The sequence below is a fragment of the Mobula birostris genome, chromosome 18 (genome assembly GCF_030028105.1).
Source record: "Mobula birostris isolate sMobBir1 chromosome 18, sMobBir1.hap1, whole genome shotgun sequence".
Lineage (NCBI taxonomy): Eukaryota > Metazoa > Chordata > Chondrichthyes > Myliobatiformes > Myliobatidae > Mobula > Mobula birostris.
The window spans coordinates 37,147,829-37,171,204 of record NC_092387.1 but is presented as its reverse complement, the minus strand read 5'-3'; the positions used below and the strand labels follow the sequence as shown (position 1 = coordinate 37,171,204).

The window sequence follows — 23,376 nt, the reverse complement described above, 5'->3', positions numbered from 1 at the left end:
CATCAAAAAAAAATGAAGAAAGCATCTTGACACCCAGCAGTATTCCCTGAGTTAGAACACAGCCGAGAGCTATTAAACGCTACAATCAAAATTAGGAAACTAAAATATCTATTAATATGTCATAAACTTATTAAACATTAAAGGGTGGAATTTAATTAACTGAGTTAGTTCATTTCCTCACAGACATGAGGAAACTCCCTGGACTACCCATAGCCTGGAGCTTGCTCTTAGAGCAGATCCCTACAGCAACCTCTTTTGCTATATTTTACTCCTTATGGATGCCAATGTTGGAGCACAGTTGTCACCCCAGCAGCAAACCTCATACAGTAAAACATGGATATGTGAAGGCTGTGGTAATTTGGGCAAATGTTCACAAATCGAATGGTTTTCATGTAATTTCTATACAAAGTCTGAATGAACTATAGCTGAAATATTATTATATGTAACAGGATATTTTAATTGTTATTTAAACAGTTGTAATTATATTTTCACCTTTGTAATTTTTCCCCATTAAAAATGATCACAAACATCATTCTGAATTACAATGCAGATTAGGAAGAATTAAAATGAAGGAACCCATTTCAGGTGTTCTTCCAGCATTAAATGGAGATGTATATGCTAAAGAAATTCTGGTTTTAAATTCACACTGTACACATTTATTTGTTTTCTAGGTATGAATCCTGCAAGAAACCAGACTTTGTTGACTATAAGGTGTTCATCAATGAAATTGAATCTATTTTTACAGTTGATCATCTTGAGAAGTTTCCTCAAGCAGAGGTAACAAATCTTGATTCACTTAAGATTTAAATTATAATTAAAATCAGTTGATCTGCAGCTGGAGACTTTGAAACACATGGATTCTTGTCCAAAGTGTACTATAAATAGCAGAAAATATGTCACTATAGAATAACTTATTGAAGTTAGTGACTCCATGTTGAGCTATGTTCAGAAAGCCTCAGAGCTGGACACAGTTTATTTGCGCATGAGATTCTGTCCAGATCTGTTCATTTGTGTGTGGTGTGGTGCATGTGTCTATTTGTGTTTTGGTTGAGAGCTATGTATGACTCTGACCTGACAGTAAGCAATAATTTAGAAAAAAAAACAGCTGCTGGGTATTAGCAACGCATAACACAGACAAAGAAACCTAATTTCCTCCAATTGCCACATTAATCCATTTGTTCCCCGTCTAGTAGAGATAGTCCTATTGTCCTATTCATCCATTCCAGCAGCGTAAAATTAACTTCTTTTCTCTCTTCGTCAGATCCAATGAAGGGTTCTTGATCTTTAGCGTTAACTCTGTTTCCTCTTCACAGATGCTGCTTGACCTACTGGGTTTGTCCAGTGGTTCTCATTTTAATCTGTGACCTGGAAATCATTTGTTTACAACTGAATTAATTACTGATGCATAAAGACGTTCCTAGTTTTTGATGCATACTGCAAGCATTGCCTGTCAGCTGCCCCCCATCAGGAAACCACCAGCATTCTGCCTTTTATTGTTAAAGAGTCATAGGTACCCATTCTTACGGCACTAGCCGGCAAGGCTTTCTGCACAATCACAAATCCAAAAATTGGTCCTTTGGATCAATGTGAGATGGCTGGCCAATGAATAAGGGATTGACACTGCTGCAGCACTGCAGTGACAGGAGTGAGGGAGGTGTAGTGCAGTGAGAACAAACAGTGCCGTATTACCTGATGCACCAAAATGCATGCAACAACCAACAGCAATGTGGGAATTTTAACTCCTGGAGAACCTCTGGGGAGTAGATTTCCCGGATAGTGTAGAGCTTCACCCATGTTAAACCATAAGCCTCAACAGCATGCCACTACCCACTGCATCCAGTAAACAGACTGGACACTTGCTTCTAGTTAGCTGGTTGCTTGTGGCCAATTGCACTGAGGCAAGGAAAGGGCATGAGTTTTCAGGAGGGGTCAGTGTGGGGACAGGGTAGTCTGAGGTAACAAAAGCTGAACCCTGCCTTCCTGACTACAGGATGACCCTCAAGGAGGAAAGTAAAAATTGTGACTCCTTGTCTCCAAGTAGTTGATAAGCTAGTTAAAGTATGAAGCATATATATTCCTTCGGTTTGTGAATAGAGACAAAGGCTTAGAAATCTGCTTCAGTTGTCTCAGCAATGGAGGAGTGAGCCACAGTAGTTTGTCTGTGGGCTGCTGGAACCTGATAGGTGTGTGCACAGTTCATTGTGATTCCAGCATTCCTGACCTTTAAGTCCATTAGCAAACCACTGGTTGGGGAACCTATGGCACACATGCCCAAGAAGCCACGTGCAAAAATTTTGTTAGCACACAGCATTCAGTGTCGCCCTCAATTCTTTAAACTCCATCCATAATTTAAAAAAAAACATAATGGTTATTTTTACTGCCAAATGAAGCAGCAAATGATTTTTTAAAACTCAAGATCAGTGAGATGTTTTCACAGGAAATATCTCACAATAGCTTGGCACATTCTGGGCAGTTTCAAGAACACAAGATGTTGGATGATATGTTTTGAAATCCTGGTGTACACATCAGTATTTGGATAGTACTGCAAGTGGTTAAATACCAAATGCTATTTAGAATTGATATTATTTTTCAATTGACTTTCTAAAAGATTAATATTAATAACTTTTGAACAGGGTTTCTAAAATTCTTCATTTATTTCACTCTGTCTCTGTTATACTTTTTTAATAGTAGAACTATGAATACACTAAGTAACAGGACCTAAGTAACATCCTTTTGCCTTTAAAAATGTCCAAAAATATTGTTACTTATTCATTAATCAATGATAATCTCCGCTCAAAATTACCATGGCATGCTAGAGATTTTTTTTAGATTGTTGCCAATTTGGGCATATGCTCTCAAAAAGGTTTGCCGTCCTTGCACTGGTGAATAGTTTCAAGGGTTAACATTGCTAGCTGAATTCAACAAGTGCTAACCGAAGTCAGAACATTGCTTTTAAAATGAAGGTGTTCATGGTTTACAGCCACTGCTGGAAGGCATTGTGCACTGTATTACTGTTCAGTGAAGCAATAGCAAACTATGCATGGATCAGGCACCACATGGACCATCCTAGTTAAAAGAGTGGAGAGAAAGGGAGATGCCCTTTCTGCTCAAGTCCTTCAGATCCATAGCAATAGGAAGGATGGTGTAGGCATCAGCCACCATACCTAGAATCAGTGTTTGAAAAAGCTTAATGATCATGCATGCATGGCCATGATCAGTGTGGTCATTAAGACGTTCCTTCTCCCAACAGCTACAACTCTGTGACATGTGTGGTTGGTGCATACACTTGGTTTTGTTCAAGTGAGCAATGGAGAGTAAAACCACTCTCTACACGCATCAGGAATATATACAGAAGCAAGGAAATCAATTTGGTATGTAATGTGAGGGTATTTCTATTTTGTTAATCAGGATAAAAATTGTGCAAATTGGAACCTGTTATACCAAACTAAATGCTGCTATCCCATTAATTGACATGGAGTATAAAATAGATCAAACTGGGACTTTAGGAATTTCTGGTTGGATGTCCAGGCTTCACAATCCTGGACCCTGCACTTCAGGAATGACACCATGGCCTTAGAAAGAAAACAAGGATTGTTAATAAGGATGAAACCAGTTAGTTCTGAGCAGAGAGTAGAAAAGTTACCCCTTGGAACAGAGAACATTAAAAGGCTACCAAATTGATATTTTCAAGTTTTAAGAAGACAGAGGAAGGTCACTCTCTCAGGTGATGATAATCTTCATTTTAAAATAATTGACAAAGATCTTAGACAGAATTAAAGGAAAATGTTTCTGTTGAAAAGTTTATTAGGTGCTAGAACATATTGCACAAAAAGTAATAGATGAAAATCCCATTAATTATTTAGAAAGGGAATAACCAAGAATTTACATGGATTTGGATAACATGTTGGAAGATGGACACTAGATACATGGTACACTTTTTTAAAAGAGCCACTAGAAGCAAAATGGTCTGAATGTCTCCTTCTTCCCTTGAGATGTGATAATTCTCTGTTCTCTGTGTTCCTATGCCATGGGAAAAATAAGTGTGTTACAGGGAGTTGCCTTCATTACCTTTTCCATATACTGTACTTCCTTATTCTTAATTTATCTTCTTACATCAATAAACATTAATCTGAATTCAATATCCGATTTGCCATGGATAAAAAGTACAGTATATGTGCTTGTACAACCAGAGTTTACAGGAAATATGTATTCACTAATGATCATAAACTTGCCATAATGTAGGTGACCCAGTACAAGCCACCTCCACATTGGACTCTCAACACACTGTCTGCAGAAGAAATCTGTGGTTACGAGGAGGCCTTGAACAGACTGGCAGAAAAGGTAAATGTGCCATAAGGAATTTAATAATGAATGCAAACAGATGGAAAATTATAATGGTGGTAGTGATTCTCATTTGAAATCCCACACTATCAAGGTTACTGAACTTCAGGTGCAAGCCTTCAACCTCCTGCGACCTGAGCTGTGCAGACGACAGTACCACAGTTTGCTTAGTTCATTTTTTCTGTAATTTATTTTTTATTGAATTTCATCATCAAACAAACATTTCCATAATGTTTTTGCAGGGAAATGTACTATGGACATGTGGTCGATGTTTATAGATCTCTTGCGGGATGTTAGGGATAAATTTGTCCCAGTGAGGAAGATAAAGAATGGTAGGGTGAAGGAACCATGGGTGACAAGTGAGGTGGAAAATCTAGTCAGGTGGAAGAAGGCAGCATACATGAAGTTCAGGAAGCAAGGATCAGATGGGTCTATTGAGGAATATAGGGAAGCAAGAAAGGAGCTTAAGAAGGGGCTGACAAGAGCAAGAAGGGGACATGAAAAGGCCTTGGCGAGTAGGGTAAAGGAAAACCCCAAGGCATTCTTCAATTATGTGAAGAAAAAAAGGATGACAGAAGTGAAGGTAGGACCGATTAGAGATAAAGGTGGGAAGATGTGCCCGGAGGCTGTGGAAGTGAGCAAGGTCTTCAATGAATACTTCTCTTCGGTATAGGAAGGATGTGGAAGCATCGGAAAGGGTACAGAGGAGATTTACCAGGATGCTGCTTGGTTTAGAGAGTATGCATTATGATCAGAGATTAAGGGAGCTAGGGCTTTACTCTCTGGAGAGAAGGAGGATGAGAGGAGACATGATAGAGGTGTACAAGATAATAAGAGGAATAGATAGAGTGGATAGCCAGTGCCTCTTCCCCAGGGCACCACTGCTCAATACAAGAGGACATGGCTTTAAGGTAAGGGGTGGGAAGTTCAAGGGGGATATTAGAGGAAGGTTTTTTACTCAGAGAGTGGTTGGTGCGTGGAATGCACTGCCTGAGTCGGTGGTGGAGGCAGATACACTCATGAAGTTTAAGAGACTACTGGACAGGTATGTGGAGGAATTTAAGGTGGAGGCTTATATGGGAGGCAGGGTTTGAGGGTCAGCACAACACTGTGGGCCGAAGGGCCTGTACTGTGCTGTACTATTCTATATTCTAGGTTCTATGTTCTATAAGATGTATTTCAGATACCGTACATATATATCATATAACCATATTTGTCACAAATCTCCACATAATATTTATCTGAGGTATACGCCTATAGAAAGGAGAGGAAAGAAAGAACAATCGAAAGAAGAAAACTTATGTACAGAGTAGGGAGTGAACTTTTTTTTAAAACATATTCATTGACTTGTGAGAATAAAATCAGGCCTATGAGGTGTTATGTAGTTAAACCATTTTTTCCAGTATGAATAAAATTGTTCCAACTTATGATTAACAGATGCTGTTATCTTCTCCATTTTGTAAATGTCCATTGCAATTTCCATCCATACATTTAAAGTTGGGCTCTCCTGTGATAACCATTTCCTGGTGAGGGTCTTTTTACCAGCCACCAGCAGTACATTCATTAAATATTTATTCCTTTTCAACCATTCTTGAGGTATATACCCAAAATATATGGTCTTACTCTCTAAGGGTATTTCACATTTAAAGATGTCTTGTAGGGCATTATGTATCCCACTGCAATAGTCTTTGATAATGGGGCATTCCCAGAAAATATGATAGTGGTTTGCATTTTGATTTCCACAATTTCTCCAGCAAGCAGGGCGGGTTACTATCATAATGGGATTTCTGAGAGGGTGTAATAAAATATCTTATCAAGTTTTTCCACCTGAACTCCCTCCATTTCTGTGAACTGGTACACTTCCATTGATACCTCCATATTATCGTCCAGTCTCCTTCAGATATTATTATCCCTCCTTCCTTCTCCTATTTTGTTTTAATATATTAAGTCAAATGTGTTTTAAGATTTGACAAACCCTTATACACACTTGAAATTATTCTAATACCGTTGTCTGAATTATATGCTTTTCTAAATAGCTCTATCAGACATGTACTTGCCTTGGTTACATTTTTAACCATCCTATTAACATACTGTCGCATCTGTAAATACCGGTAAAAGTCTTGTTTTTCTAATGTGTTTCTCTTTGAGCGTTTCAAAACTGAACAGTGTTTCTTCTTTCATTATATTGCAAACAGCTGTTATTCCTTTAGCTGTCCAGTCCTTAAATCTAGCATCCAGTTTATTCGGTGTAAAATCCGAGTCATATGCACACCATTTAAGAATTGCAATGTCTCTCTCTAGTTTATATTCTTTTATAAAAGTTTTCCATATTTTAAGAGTCCATTTTACTCATGAGTTGTCAATATTATTTATGTAACTTTGTAGGTTGTTATCAGCCAAAATTGCCTGTATGGGGATGGGAAGTATCCTCTCCTCAATGTTTTTCTATTGAGCGTCATATGATGGGTTGCACCAGCATATCAGGGCTCTCAACTGTGCTGCAAAATAATAATCTCTAAGAGAAGGTAGGCCCCATCCCCCCTTTTCCTTGGCTAATTGCAAAGTTTTGAGACAAACCCTAGGCCTTTTACCTTGCCATATATATCTTGATAGCATCTTGTTCCATTCATTGAATTGATTTTGGTTAATCTCTGTTGGTAGGGTCTGAAAGAGATATAGTAGTCTGGGCAGTATATTCATTTTAATAGAGTCAATCCTTGAACTGAGACCAAGAAAAGGAATTAGGTTCCATCTTGTTATATCTTCCTTAATTTTTTTATATATAGGCTGATAATTGCATTCTGTTAATTTTGCCAAATCTTTTGGCATAATGATGCCCAAATATTTGATGGACTCTGTTTGCCATGCCATATCTACTTTCAATTTCTCTTGGTGGGCTATAATTATATGAAAGTAGTTGGGTTTTATCTATGTTGATCTTGTATCCTGATAATTGGCCATTTTGTTCAAAGGATTGCATCAATTTAGGTAGAGAGTATGTTGGTTGCCCTAGATAGATCAAAATGTCATCCACGTAAAAGGCCAATTTATGCTCTGTCCCTTTAATAGTAAATCCCCTGATATCTTCACTTTGTCTGATGTATTGAGCTAATGGTTCCAGATATAATGCGAAGAGTAGCGGTGACCCTGTCTTGTGCCCCTTTCTACGGTAAAGCTACTTGATAAATATCCATTGATTTTAATCCTGGCAGTAGGATTGTCATATAGTGCCTGTATAGTTTTAATAATTGTGTCATGTAGACCAAATCTATGTAAAACTCTGTAAAGAAAATTCCAATTAACCAAATCAAATGCCTTTTCAGCGTCCACGCTTATCACTATTGCTTCAATTTCATTTTTTAAAATATGATCCATAATGTGAAGTATCCTTCGTATATTGTCTTGTGTTTGGCGTTGTTGTATAAAACCTGTCTGATCATTATGTATCAGTGTGGGTAGAAACTCTTCTAATCGTTTGGCCATGATGGAGGTAAATATTCTATAATCCACATTAAGAACAGATATTGGTCTAAATGACCCACTTTCCATTTTATCCTTGCCTTCTTTCGGTATAGCTGTGATTATCACCTTCTTCCAGCTGGGTGGCATTTGCGTCTTTCTTAGGGCCCAGTTCAGTGTGGGGAGTAAAATAGGAATTAACTCACTTCTAAACTTTTTATACCACTCTGCCGTATATCCATCTGATCCTGGTGATTTGCTTAATTTAAGCCTACTAATTGCAGTTTTTAGTTCAGCTTCAGTATGTCAGCAGTCATCGTTCTATTTTGTTCTTTGCTTAAAGTGGGTAACTCTAAAGAATTCAGGAAGGTGCCAATTTGGGTTATGCTTCCCCCTGGAACTTTGGAATATAGAGTTTTGTAAAACATTTCAAAAGCTTCTTGAATTTCACTTAGCTTATTTTTTTTTATCACTTTTGTTCTTGGATCCCTAATTCTATGAATTGTATTTTCTGCTATCTTTTTTTTTCAGTTTCCACGCCAGTATTTTCATAGATTTAGATCCACTTTCATAGTGTCTCCATTTCAGAAACATTAAATTTTTTTCTAATTTCCTGTGTAGCCAAACTATTAATTTCATTCCTAATTTTTTAAACTTCCTCTAGTGTATCCTGTGCCAAACTCAGTTTGTGTTTTTTCTTCTAGTTTCTTCAGCTTATTTTGTAATTCCTCTGATGTTTTATTCCTTATTTTTTCTTATATGAAGATATTGCTATAATTTTCCCTTTTAAGACAGCCTTCAGAGTATTCCACAGAATGGGAGGTGAAACCTCTCCATTATCATTGAATTCTAAGTAAAGACCAATTTCTTTTTTAATTTGTTCCTTAAAATAGGGATCATTGAGTAGACTTGAATTTAGTTTCCAAATAGTATTCTTTGGTTGTAGGTCAAAATCAACAGATAAATATATAGGTCACTTACATCTATTGTCCCAATTCCACAGGTGATTATTTTGTCTCTATCTTTTCCAAATGTTATGAAATAGCCTATTCTTGTATATATGGAATGGGGGGGGGGGCAAAATAATGAGTGTAATCCCTTCTATCAGGGAAAAGGTCCCTCTATATATCAATTATACCAACATCCTCAAAAAGAGTGTTAACTTTCTTATGTAAAGACTACATTTCATAAGTTTTTCTATTGGAAGAGTCTAACTTTGGTTGTAATTGTAAATTTAAGTCTCCCCCACATATCAAGAGACCTTCTGTTTCCGTTACCATAATATTAGTAATTTTCTGGAAAAAACTAATATCACTTCCTGGGGGTGCGTATATATTCAATAAAGTAACTGGATTTCCATCTATATTCCCCCTTACCAGAATATGTCTGCCCTCCTTATCTCCCATTTCGAATACTTTTTCAAAATTCAGCTTGCTTGAGATGAGAATAGCAACTTCTCTTCTATGTCCTGATTTATATAAGGAGAAAGACAAATTAGTGAAGCCCATTCTCTTTAATTTTCCGTGCTCATTATTACTTAAGTGAGTTTCCTGTAAATATACTACATGGGCTTGTTCTTTTTTCATTTTTGATAGAATTTTACTGCACTTGACTGGATTCAACAGCCCACTGACATTAAAATAAATGAATTTTACTTTGTCCTCAGCCATGTGTACTTATCTGTTAGTATATCATTGAAATTTGCAGAATATAGCTTAATCAATCTACCCCCTGAACAAATAAGAGCCAAGAAACACGAATAATAAAAAAAAGGTAATGAAGGTGTGATTCCAAGGCTGGGGTCTCTAGATGACCCTGGGTTGAGCTAGAAGAAAAGTCTAGCCATGGGGGATAGCCCCTCCTACCTGTGAGTTGAGGGCCCCTGCTGCAGTATCTATAAAAGTAAGTAAAAAAAACTATGTCCATTACACAGAAATGATTTCCCTGTGTATTCCTCCCATGTATATATTCTCATTTAGGTGGTGAAAAAGGAATGAATAAATGAATTAAAAACAATGAGTAATATAAAATCCACATTATAATACGTATTTCTCAAGATAGGTATATCACCATCTATTTTTGCTTCCGTTTAGTTTATCAGCACTTTTAAAGTTAGCCAAACCTTATGGCTCTTCTGGAGGAGGTGAGAGCTGTCCTCGGAGAACTGACAGTCTCTTCCTAATATCCTTCTCTCATCCTGCTCCCGTCCCCTGCTTTCTCGGTTCTCTTACTATTTCCCAAGTAGATTGGGATAACTGCTCAGCCAGGCTTTCCCTTGGTTTGACCATGCTTATGGGCAGTCTTTTGTTCTTCATGTCTGTAGTCACCTCTTCCACCGTCTTGGTAAAATACTCTCAGTTTAGCAGGGTATGGGGTTTGGAATTGAATCTTTTCTTGCTTTAATATTCATTTCACTTCGGAATATTCCTTCCGTTTCTGTAGGACCACCGGGGGGTAATCATGATCGAGGTATATTAACTTCCCGTTCCAAAAAATCCTCTTCTTACCCCAGGCCCTTCATAGAATCTCCGCCTTGCTCTTGAATTGAAGGAATCTAAGTACTATTGAGCGCGGTTTACTTTCTCTGTCTTTGGGAGGCCTCGGGATGAGCGAACAATGCGACCTCTCAATTTCAATCTCCATAGTCGAGGGAATCTCCAGCGCTTCACACAGCAGCTTGTCTACAAAGTCTATCATCGACAATCCCTCTGCTCCTTCGGGAACATTATAAATCCTGATATTTTTCCGTCGCGATCTTCCCTCCTGGTCAAGCAATTTACTTTCCCGTTGATTTAATATTTTTCTCGTCTTACTTAGTATCTGTTCCATGTTTTGCACATGATCTTCCACCTTCTCAATTCAAGTCTCTGCCACCGCTATTTTCTCATTGACGTTGGCGAGATCTGACTTTATATCATTGAGTTGCTGTTCTATATCTTTTTGGACTTCCCTTATCTCTTCCAGAATCCTTATCATATTTGCTGCTTTGCCTGCACGAGGCCCAGCGTCAGCTTCGCCACCACGCACACGTGTAGGAGAGCCGCACGTTGTACCTCTCTCTTCCATAGGCTCTGCAATGATGCTTTTTAAATCTCTATTCTTTTTCCCCATTCTTGCCCCCCTTATCAGTTCAGATATTTTCGAAAGATCTTATATTTGATGGATTAACAGGGCTAAATATGCGTTTTTCCAGAGGAGCTATTGATTTAAGCTGCCATTCTGAACGATGATGTCACCAGACCAGTTTGCTCAGTTCTAATGCCCTCAAGGTGATAGCCAGGAATTCTCTGGTTTGGACCTGGAAGGTTTTGACATTTGCAGAAAGGTTGAATATAATAATACCACAGCCTTTCCTTGTCAATCAGGTTTGCTAATTGTGATTAATTTAGTGAGGTTATTTATATCCTCCGTATTGCACTGTAGGTTCGTACTATTTTGCTTTTATTTGAAGAGGTCACTGCAATTTTTATTTTCCATGCTCTTTGCAGGGACTGTTTCCTAAGTAAATTGACTTTGTTTACTGTGCAACAGAGTGTTTAATATGAGTCAAACATTCTGCTGCACCTCCAGCTCATTGGCTGGAACACCGTTGATCAAAAAATACAAAGTTAAGAACCACCTTAACTCTGTAACCTTTAATACTCTTTACAAACAATAAAACTATTGACCCCAACTTTGAAAGCTTGTATGATCCTCAACCTGTAGCTTTTGGGGAAAGAGTTCCAGAATTCTCCTTCAGTTTGTTGCAGAAACTCTTCCTGAGATACCACATCCAATTCCAAGCCTACATCCCTTGTTCTGGACTTAGCTATAGATAGGGGTATAGTTTCTTTTTCTTGACCTTAACAACTCATTTAATCATCTTAAGTACTATAGATAGAACGTCCCTTAACATTATATATTCAAAGGAATGCAAACTTTTTCAATGTGTGCTGTCCTCATAAATTACCTACTTTCCCGAGTATCACTCTGTCAGATTTGCACTACACCCACATGAAGTGCACCATCTGAAATTACTTTAGCCTCCTGAGATTGGAGCAGGACAGGCTAAATCGCTCCTTGGAATGATTCAGGAGCAGCTTCTTCTCCTCTGCCATCCGATTTCTGAATGGACATTGAACCCATGAACACTAACTCACTTCCCTCACCCTCACCAACCCACCACTTCCTGAAGTCAATGACCAGGTGTTCTGTTTTGCTGAGGAATACAGCATTACTGAAAACAGCTGTATTTCCCACTGATAACCTGAACAAGAGGTGAAGCAATGGGCGGTGGAAACATTCCACAGCTCAGTACTACAGAACTTCAGCTATATAACCGGTTCAGCTGAATTTTTATGAAGTTATCTTGCAGGGAGTGTCAGGCACACCAGGTCTTGGGCACCAATGGGAATATGAGTATTAAAGAATGTTTGCACTGTGGCGTGGCAAAACATGGCTATTAAAGTGCCTGCATGTTACATGTATGATGATTAATCAGAATTCCAGAAAATCTTTATAATTTTAAATAACCTTGGTGTTACTTGGCCATTGGTGGAGCAGGACATTTTCTTTGTATTGTTCTTTTTACAAGTGAGAATGTAACATTTCAGAAATGGTTTGTCATTATCTGAAAAAAAATGCATGGAAATTTCTCGGTAGCACTTAATTTCTAGAATTCCCTAAACGGACAAGTCTGTGTTTTTTAGTAAATTGTAACATCTCCCAGATTATCCTTCCTTTCTGTTTGGTGATATCTAGTGCAGCCACCCTCCATGGTAATAGAACTTCTTCTAGGATCTCTAGGTTTATCACTGATAGGATCTCTAGATTTATTTCTTCCACGTTTCATCAGGGTTGCAGAGGCAGCCAAACATTAGTTATATCCAGAAAGCAGAGAGTCTAGTGGTCCCATTAACAAGCGTCATACACCTGACCTGCATCTTGTCTTCCTTCAAGGCTAAGGTTAGGAGTATCTCGTGGAGATCCTATCTGTAAGGATTGGTTCTCCTTGCCTGTTATTCATTGTCAATAAAGCTCTTAAGAGTTTTGCTGTTTTGTTTATTTGTTCTTGGTTTGGATTCAATTCTTATTCTTGGGAATAAGTTTTGAGGAACCAGACAGGCTGCAGAAGGACTTAGATTAGGAGAATGGACAAAAAAGTGGCAGATGGAATATAGTGTCGGGAAGTGTATGGTCTTGCACTTTGGTAGAAGAAATGAAAGTGTAGACTATTTTCTAACTGAAGAGAAAATACAAAAAAACTGGAGGTGCAAAGGGACTTGGGAGTCTTTATGTGGGATTCCCTAAAGATTAATTTGCAGGTTAAGTCTGTGGTGAGGGAGGCAAATGCAACATTAGCATTCATTTCAAGAGGACTAGAATATAAAAGCAAGGATGTAATATTGAGACTTTATAAAACACTGGTGTGGTCTCAACTGGAATACTCTTAAGTAGTTTTGGGCTCCTTATCTGAGAAAGGATGTGTTGACATTAGAAAGGGTTCAAAGGAGGTTCTCAGAAATGATTCTGGGATTGAAAGGCTTGTCATATCAGGAATATCTGATGGTTCTGGGCCTCTACTCACTGAAATTCAGAAGAATGAGGGGTGATCTTATTGAAACCTATTGGAAGTTGAAAGGCCTCAATGAAGTGGATGTGGAGAGGATGTTTCCAACGGTGTGGGAGTCTAAGACCAGAGGACACAGCCTCAGCATAGAGGGATGTCCTTTTAGAATGGAGATGAGGAGGAATTTCTTTAGCCAAAGAGGGGTGAATCTGTGGAATTATTGTCGTAAGAAGTTGTGGATGCCAAGTCATTGGGTATATTTAAGGCAGTGATTGATAGATTCTTGATTAGTCAGAGCATGAAGTGATAAAGGGAGAAGGCAGGATATTTGGGCTAAGAAGGAAAGGGAATCAGCCATGATGAAATGGCGGAGCAGACTTGGGCCAAATAGCTTAACTGTACTCCAATGTCTTATGGTATTATGGTCTTATTCCCAAACTCTCCTTCCTTTCTCTTCAGACCTGGGTTCAGATACACATTCACAGGCTAATCAGGTAAACTAAGTTTGAAGGAATGTCCAGGAAGTCAATTCATCTTCGTCACTTTTTAAAAACACCCTCCTCCAAATAACTGTGATTTCATCACTTAAACTAGCCAACAATTTACTTATTGACAGCACTGGATTCACCAAAGATTTGGAGGTGGGGTAGAGTGTATGACTCACAGCAATTAATATACAGTAAACAAAACAATCTGGTCATGTTAAGTGACGTTGCTCTCACCAGCACTTATTAATCAAAATCCATTGTGGGATCAGTTTCCATCTCTCAAAGGGCCCCTCCACAGTAAAGGTAGATTTTTAGTAAACAGTACCAACTCTGTTATTATACTCATTTTTGCCAAAGAAGGGTTACTTGACTTGAAGAACATTGACCCAAAAGACGTGGCAACAATGGTGATGATTCTAAAAAATGTGTTCAAAGGACGTGTATATTGCTGGTATTTATTTTATTTCCCTAACTACACCTGAAATAAGGATGCAGCTGAGATTCAGTCACTCTTAGCTATGAAGCCAGATATGGATGAGACCGGGGTTTATTTCCCTGAAGGACACCAGTGAACCTGATATGGTATTACAATCTGGTAGGTTCCTGGTTACCATTACTGAGACCAGCTTCTTTCAAAGAAAGAACTCTAGATTTAGTTGCTTGCTTGAACTTTCATTTTCAAGCTGCCGCTGTGGAGTGTAAGGGCATGAACCAATCACAATGCTATTGTCTCTATTTGGGATCTTGCTGCTTACATCGCAGAACAATGATCTAGTTCAAAGTAAAATGTCAACGGGGCCTCTGAGACGACAGGCCAAGAGCATGGTGAACTTAAGCAATATTAGTAGTCCCTGCCATAGGCCCTATGCATGCAACATATGGAAATTTTCTGAGGGTGAATGGATTCATTTAGACCCTGGGAGATGACACACAACTTCCAGTGTTGCCATATGCTAAAAGAAGGAGGTGATATTGTGACAGCAGATGGAGGAGATATTGGTGAGTCTACTTGTGATGCAAACTGCATCAGTTGAGGACATAGCAAAAACACCAAGGGACATTCTAACTCATTATCTTTAAGGTTTCTGAGAGTTACAAATTTAGCACAAGCAATGAGGGACCATGGGAAAAGGTTGAGTACTTTGTGGTCAGGCACAAATCTCTGGAGGAAAATAGTGCAAATCTCAGACCCTTTCAGATCAGCTGTTGTAGGTTAGCTCAGAGGTGGACTGGCAAATGAGAGATTTGAAACAAAAATAAGTGAACTGAGGATTCAGAACAGCCCACTTGACTTGGCACTGAATATCGTGTTGTATTTCCTTTTGACCTTGAAAGCGGTCCTTGGCATAATCTATTGTATGTCAGTTTACAGAGCAATCACGTCAGCTCTATTTCCTTTTAGTCCCTTAGTTCCCTGTACCTTATTCTCTCACACATCCATCAACTGCCTCAAGTTTCCTGCCACCCACTCACACATTGTCAGCAAGCATCCAAGGTCAGGATCAAACATCGGTCTCTGGAACTCTGAAGTAGTTTCACTCAAGATAAGATTCTGATGTATAAGCAGGGTGCAGGTTCGTGGGAGCTTATGATGGTGGTGTGTTCTGCTGAGTCATGGGAACACTACAAGTAGCTTCAGAGAAGTTAGCAGATGTTGCGTGTGTAAAAGGCGAGCAGTTGTGGGAGTCAGCAGAATAGCCATTCAAGATGGCCGAATGGCCTTTTTTTTAATAACCCCATTCTCCTGCCTTCTGCAAGTAATCCTTATGCACAGCCAATGATTCAGCCTCCACAGCTCTCTGTGGCAATGGATTTCATCAATTCACCAAAACCTCTGGCTGAAGAAGTTCCTCCTCATCTCAGTTGTAAAGGGATGTCTCTCAATCTGAGGCTGTCTCTTCAGGTCCTAGGTTCTTCCATTAATGGAAACATCCTCTTGAACTCCAATATTAATGGTTGCCATTCAGCTTTTGAGGACACCAAGGGAATGTATAATCAAGGTTGTATGCAGTTAGTCTTTTTCTTACAGGGCTGGCACAATATCAATAAGGAAAAAAATAATGGGAATATTAAGGACATTTTTCCAAAATCATGGCTTTGAGTGCTAACCTTTCTGGAATTACCTTACGCCAGGTCAGCAAGTAAATCAGATATTGGACTTTGATGGCAGTGAGATGGCAGGACAGAAGGTGTCAGATCTGCTGAAACCACCATGAGGCTAAGAACCGGTAAAGAAAGGAATGAGGGGAGGATGTAATGTCCAAGAGTGAAGGGCAGCCTGTTAAAAGGAGTAGATGTTCAGGGAATCATTGGACCATTGGATAGTAACTTGGCACGCTCTGAGAATGGAAATATTCACACCTCAGTAGTGAGCAGTTCAGTGGAAGAGTCCATAATCTGTTTGGACTCTGTTACAATTCCAGGATAATGGCTATCCCATTACAAACATCCACATGCAGGTAAAAGGAGATGTATCCAGTGAGGCTGCTCAGAGAGTAGTAATGCAGAAGCTGAGGCTGTGCAAGTTCTGAGGAACAGCTGTGTCTGAGACATCTGTCATTTACAAAATTGTTTAACAGTCTGAATCAAGCACAGATTGAGCTGAATGCTTGAAAAGTAGGTGCAATGTAAAGACAGTTCATGTGATGGATATTCACCTTCCATACCCCAAAAGGGCTTATTGCTAACTTCAGTTTTGTTTTCAGCACTGCAGCAAAGCTGCCCAAAGGTCAAGAGGTTTGTTGTTCATTGAGGTAAATTGCTTTTAGCACAGCAGCCGTAATTGGTCAAGGTTCAAGATGTTTCTTGTACAATAAGTTAACCTTCTAACTAGTATTCTTTGCTCACCCTCTTGGCTTACAAGGAGAAGACAGGAGACTGGTGTTCTGAGGGATAATAGAAAAGTCATGATGGAATGGTGGAGCAGACTAGTGGGCCAGATGACCTAATTCTGTTCCTATGTCTTATGGACTTCTGGCATGTACACTTTGCTCACCTTCTTGACCCAATCAAGAGAAACAATGGGGTCCATATTCCTAGTTAAACTCTGACCCCATCAAAAATCAATATGATCACATCAACCTCGTTAATCTGTGGCCTAATCAAGAGAAACAAAAGGGTCTACATTGGTCTAATGAAACACTCCACCTGGCATGATAAAGTGATTAAGACATATCATACAGTATACTGATAATGCCAGTTAATAGGACAATGTTCCAGGCAGTCAGGGAACAACATTCTCTAAGGAGTATGAGATAGAGAATGGGACTCCACAGGGGAGTGTGTGTAGCCGACTTTTCTTAATATTATGATTAGTGATATTTTCTTAAATGTTAGTTCAGACATTTTGTTATATGCTGATGATGGTACAATGTGGAAGAGAGTCTAATATAAATTATACAGTTATCAATGAAGTAGAGGAATGGGTCACGGGTGGGGGTTTAAATTTTCTGCAGCAAAGACTGCAGTTATTTGTTTTTCTAAAAGGAGCATTACACTCAGAATTGATCTAAGGTTGTATGATAGATCTCTTAAACAAGAGTCAGTGATAAAGTTTCTAGGTACGAGGGGTGATTGATAAGTTCATGGCCTAAGGTAGAAGGAGACAATTTTAGAAAACCTAGCACATTTATTTTTCAACATGGTCCCCTCCTACAATTACACACTTAGTCCAGCGGTCATGGAGCATACGGATCCCTTCTTTGTAGAAGTCGTCGTCTTGGACCTCCAGAAAGTGGTCCACAGCAGGAGCAATTGATAAGCTCCTGATATATTATAATGCTTTCATATCATCCCCAGCTTCAGCATTACTGGTAGAAATGGGTGATTTACCTTTATATCTATGCAGGTTACAGTTAGCCATGGTTTCTTGGGTTTATGTAAGAGGCCAAAAGTTGGTCATCCAATATTGGCAACATCAGTTGAGTATTAGGGACAAATCATTGCAAGTTCTTCAGACTTGGGTGGATAGAAAATGAATGGGCACAAAATTTTAGCTTGTTTGATGTGGTATATGGTCCCAGTGTATCTCTTTCTGCCACTCCATGGTTTTTCCCTTTGCCTGTGGTTAATTTAATTCTTCAAAGAAAAGATCAAGATGAAGATCAGTTGTACAGGTAGTTTGGCGATACATGCAAGGCAGGTATTGTGGTTTCTTGTAAATCTATACAAGGTTTAAAAGATCCAGTGATCTTTCTTTCTATTTAGGTTCCAAGGTTTCAGATGGCTATTAAGAAGAGATTATCAGACAAAGTATCAGTATTCATGTCTGAAATGGTTGCTATCATTTTAGCCTTGGATTGAGTTGAAGAAGTACACCCTCATTGTGTACTTCTTTGTTCTGATTCAGCCTTGGTTTTGACATCTATTGAAACAGGTACTTCAAAATTTAGTCCATACATTCTATTAGAGATTGTACAACACCTGTTGAGGCTGCAGGGTCTACCATTGTGTGTCCATTTCTTATGGGTGCCTTCCCATTTTGGGGTTGATGGAAATGAGGTAGCAGATATTCTAGCTAAGCAGTCATTAAAAATTAAGGATGTAAATGTAGTGGTGCCTTTTGATAAAGGGGACGAAAGTCGTAATTTAAAAATATATTTGATCATTGCGGCAACAAAGTTGGGATAAAGAAAAGAAAGGGCAGCATACTATAAAAAATTCAAAGGATGGGGTAACTCAAATGGGAGATGAATATAACAGGAGGGAAGAAGTTATACTTGCACATTTATGTATTGGACATATTAGGTTGAATAATTTGTTGTTCCAAACTAATATACCTGGTACGGGCATTTGTACAGAGTGCACTATTCTAGAAACGGTGCAGCTCTTCGGTAGGTTTTTCCAATTTGTAAGCATTATATTTGTGCCTGGAAATCCTTTGTAAGTTATAAATCTATGTTAAGGATTATGCCTCAAAATTAAATGTGGTTCACTTACTGGAAGTGGAAGTATCTCCTCCTTGGGGGAGGGGCTGGGGTTGTGGGGATCCACTGCTTGAAATAGACTCACTCAGGAAGAGAATAAAACAGTGAAGTAAACTAATTTCTGAAGTATACGTTGAATAAGCACAATCTCTCTAAAGTGAGGGCATCTGTAGATACTGACACCAGATGGAGCTTAGTCTTCACTAAAGCTTAGCACTCATGAATGGTTCATCACATTTAAAAACTCTAAATGGAGGTGTGGATTTTACCGGACTGATCGGAGAGAATGAGAGCGTTCTGAAAATGAAGAAAGATCTGGTGTCCACAGAGTGAAAGTCAAGATGAAAGACAGGGCTCAAGAAGCAATCAAGTAGAATGAGTTGTGATTGTGTTCATGATATTCAGTAATTAATCAGATACAGTAATTCATTGTACTGTGTGATGATCAGAATTATTAATCTGTGCTAAGTTTGATGCTGCCATTTAGAACACGTAATACAATATATTTAATATTTTGCATATATGGAGATAACTAATGTTAAGGTAGTCACATCAGAAAGGGATAGTTGGAGAAGTGAGTCACTGGAATTACTGATGCCTGGAGTGGACATCCCAGATGTTAAGCAGGACTTGCATAGGAAGAATTTTATAGTTGAGTAAAGTAAGAAATTGTGTTAATGTTTGATTACATTTATTAGTTTCTGAAAATAATTATTTATTTGGATGAATCGAAGTATATAAATAACTAATATTATTGTTATAATTGCATTATATATTGCATTAAGGTAATGCAATGCCTTCTGAAGGAAAAGCAATATATTGCTTTAATTGATGGTTTGCATGCATTTATTACTTATTGAAAGAGGAAGGGTAGTTAACAAGTGTACATTAAATGTAAATGTATCTTTAAGAAGTGAGTGTACCATGTGATAAGACTTTGGGTGCTTCATTGTACTAGTTGATGGTTAATTGATTTCATTAAATGATGTTCCTGGTAACTCCGCCTCTGATATTTGTTCTTGTAAGTTGCATCACGAACAAACCACAGTGATTTTATTGCAAGAGTGACCCAGATAAGAAACCATTGGGTCAGAACATTTTATTGTATTTATTTCATGCTCTTTTAAATACTGGTGGAGATGGGGAAAGAGGTATTTGACCAAGAGGGTGGTGTAAGGAAGGACGTCCTGTACTGACTTTCCTCACCATTAAGTAGACAGAGCTACAGGTACCTTCACCAGAGACATCATGTTTTCACCTTTTGCTATGGTGCAAATTTAAAACAATATTTCTCGTTGGCAGGTGAGAAAGAAACAGGTCCAGCTCTTCCCTCTTTTTGAAGACTATGATCGTCAGAACATTGGCAGCGTGACACAGTCGCAGTTCCACCGTGTACTGAACGAGCTGACTCTCGATGATGTACTGAGCTTCAGGGATATCTGTGTCCTAATGCAAAGGTTCTGGGTGAAGGTTGGCACCGGTGACAATGTCAACTACATTGCATTCTGTGATGCTGTGTACGATGCAGCCAACATGGACAAGAGGATACCCTAGCTCCGAGCTTGGTGGAATACTGTCACACTACCTCTCCTCTTTCTTTTCTATCCCCACACTGTGACTCTCATTCAAAAGAAATGATTCAATATTGAAAGCAAAGGGGGAAGATCACAGTTTTTTAAAAGTAACTTTGTTAGTTCCCATCCAACAAAGACCATAAAGATATTTTACATTTTGAACTTTTCTGATTACTTTCATAAAATTTAGCAATTCAGTTCTAGCTGGGTGTTGTCAGTATGTGATTTTTCTAATACTGTTTTACTGAACTAAATTTTGTATTCTTTGTAATACATAGAGGTGTTAAACTAAAACCCAGTATACACTGATAAAGATCACGGGCACCATTTGACTACTGCTAATTTGCTTGGAATTTTGACCAATATTCATCCCTCAGCCAACAGTACGGCAAGAGCAAGCTATCTCATCATTTTCCATTAATGTCCTTGTTGTTTGTCCTCTGGCTGCCATACTTACTATAGAAGTAATGACACATAATTGTCATAGCACTTTGCACAATGCTTTAGAGTACCAGTGACCCAGATTCAATTCCCACCGCTGCCTGTAAGGAGTTTGTACGTTCTCCCCATGCCACATGGGTTTCCACCGGGTGCTCCAGTTTCCTCTATCAATCCAAAGATGCACTGTCTGGTAGGTTAATTGGTCATTGTAAATTGTCCCGTGATTAGGCCAGGATTAAATCAGAGGATTGCTGGGTGGCACAACTCAAAGGGCCAGAAGGACCTTCTGTATCTCAATAAATAAATAAATAAGGTTGGGAAGGATTTGGGGACATCTCCAGATGCCTTATTTGTGTTTAAGGGAGGACCACAAAGGGTTCTTGTAATAATTGGTGACTAAAGCTTTAATCTCATAAACCCACAGATAGCAGCTGAATACCTCAAGAAATGTCATGGACTTTATCAGGTCAGGAGAGAAATGAGAGGCGAGCTACACATTCCAGTGGCACTGCATTAAAGCCTGTGGACAATTTCAACTACCTACACCCACAGATCAAGTGTTGAATCCTACACATCTCCTGTAGCATGTTACAGTAATTAAAAACTAGAACAGCATTTATTTGAAGATAGCTGCGAGGGTGGAGGGAATCATAAATATAGAGTAGCTCCCATTTAACCTGAGGGAACATTCTGAGGAAATGTGGCAGATTCAAATTGAGCCCTCTCGGTCAATAGAGTGCAGTTTAACTTTGGCCAGACAGCCAGCTTATAATCATCCAGTGAGGTTTCTTGTAATTCCATAGTGACATTAACAAGCTACTCAGTTTTGGTTGCCTGGAGATTATCAGCAGCAACTCCACTGAATGGAAAGCTTTGTCAAATGCAGTTGCACTGACTGGAATTCACAGTGGATCTTTGGTGAAGGAAATCCACTTGGATCATTCTTGCTTCCAATGAGAAGGAGCTGCCTCCTTTCAGACTTCCTGTCATCCCTCACTGTAAGAGACTACACTGCTGGTGCCTGTCTGCCAATGGATGCTGGGCTGTGAATTGCTATCTGCTTGAGTCATGCTTGGTTTCGTGGGTTGAGGTAGGATGAAGCAATGAAGAAGTGAGTTAGGGCCACTTCTTTGACTGTCCCTGCAAAGGTACAAGGAATTATTGTAAGCAGCCAATCAATATTCAGCAATAGTAGGTACTTAGAGGAGCAAGCAATTAGCTGGAGGAAATCTATGGACCAAACAGCATCTGTGGGAGGAAAGGAAGTGACATTTTGGGTTGAATCCTGCCATCAGGGCTGATGTTTGTTGTTCCTGATTCGAGCCTCTGTGGTATTTTGCATCTCCTCTGCACATTAGTACCAAGCACCAATGATGACAAGATTGGAAATGCAGTTAAATCCAATGACGCATTCTAGTGATAGATCTTAGTTTTAACCCATGATTATGTTGGACGGATAAATATTTGCCAGTAGTCCTGGACTGATTGCTAATAATTGTGTAAATAGTGCCCAGCTGGCTAATTGAAAATATTTCTGACAGTAATCTTGATGTGCTCTTAGATGAGAAAAGTCCAGTGTGAAGAAAACTGCTTGGCACGACATCCTGATTGGTTCAGTCCTAATCTTTGAGTAATTTAGCATTAGATCTCACCTTGGAATGACTCATACCCAATGAAGTGAAGGAAAACTTCCTGAGGCAGAGTGCTGTGCCATCTTAATGACTATGCTGGCCAAGAGATGGTTCCCATGGTATTCCCCCCCTTGCAGTGCATACATATTCATCTATGCAGTGAGTCAAGCAACTTCTCAAAAGCCAACTGAGATGGAAACTTTCTTCAGGGTTTATAATGAGATCTCTTACTTGTGAAAAGATTGTGCTGTTTCAAGGGAAAATAAAGAGTGGATGGAGATGTGTGTTTCAAATCAAATAGAAACTAACCTGTGCGGGAAATTGTATGAAAAAACAGCTTATGTATAGGAAGTGATGTTCATGGTAAATGAATGGCATCTCAAGAGATCAGAACTTTTCCTGTCTGGCATCCATAGGATGTCAAACTAAACTACTGAAACTAAAAGTCAAGTAATCATTTCATTAAGTGCTTTGGAAAAAAAAGGACAATCTCAGAGAGTGGTCTTGGAAACAGTCTGACTGCACCATCTTTAACTGTTCTCACTTTGGAAATGTCATCCTTGGCCTAATTCATTCATGTCATTCGTGGCCTAAGGTAGGAGTCAATTTTAGAAAACCTAGCACATTTATTTTTCAACATAGTCCTCTCCTACATGTATGTACTTAGTCCAACGGTCGTGGAGCATACGGATCCCTTGTTTGTAGAAGTGGTTCACAGCAGGGGTGATTGATAAGTTCGTGGCCTAAGGTAGACGTCTATGAGTTATACAGCTCTCGTTACATACACGTACAGTTCAACGCTTTGAGTGAAGATGCAGAAAGTTTGAAGTTAATAACCCATCTCCTTCTACCTTAGGTCACGAACTTATCAATCACCCTTGCTGTGGACCACTTTTTGGAGGTCCAAGGCACTGACTTCTACAAAGAAGGGATCCGTATGCTCCACGACCGCTGGACTAAGTGTGTAAA

General features: G+C 39.0%; 1 protein-coding gene across 1 annotated transcript in view; it reads left to right on the top strand.

Annotated features, from left to right (window-relative positions):
• Window positions 1–23,055, top strand: part of LOC140211834 (uncharacterized) — a 70,762-nt gene extending 47,707 nt beyond the window's left edge. The window contains exons 14-16 of the mRNA XM_072282005.1: window positions 672–777; window positions 4,243–4,341; window positions 20,064–23,055. Coding sequence (XP_072138106.1) covers window positions 672–777; window positions 4,243–4,341; window positions 20,064–20,315 — 457 coding nt within the window. The 3' untranslated portion in view covers window positions 20,316–23,055. The remainder of the gene's footprint in view (window positions 1–671; window positions 778–4,242; window positions 4,342–20,063) is intronic.
• The last annotated feature ends 321 nt before the right edge of the window (window positions 23,056–23,376 follow it).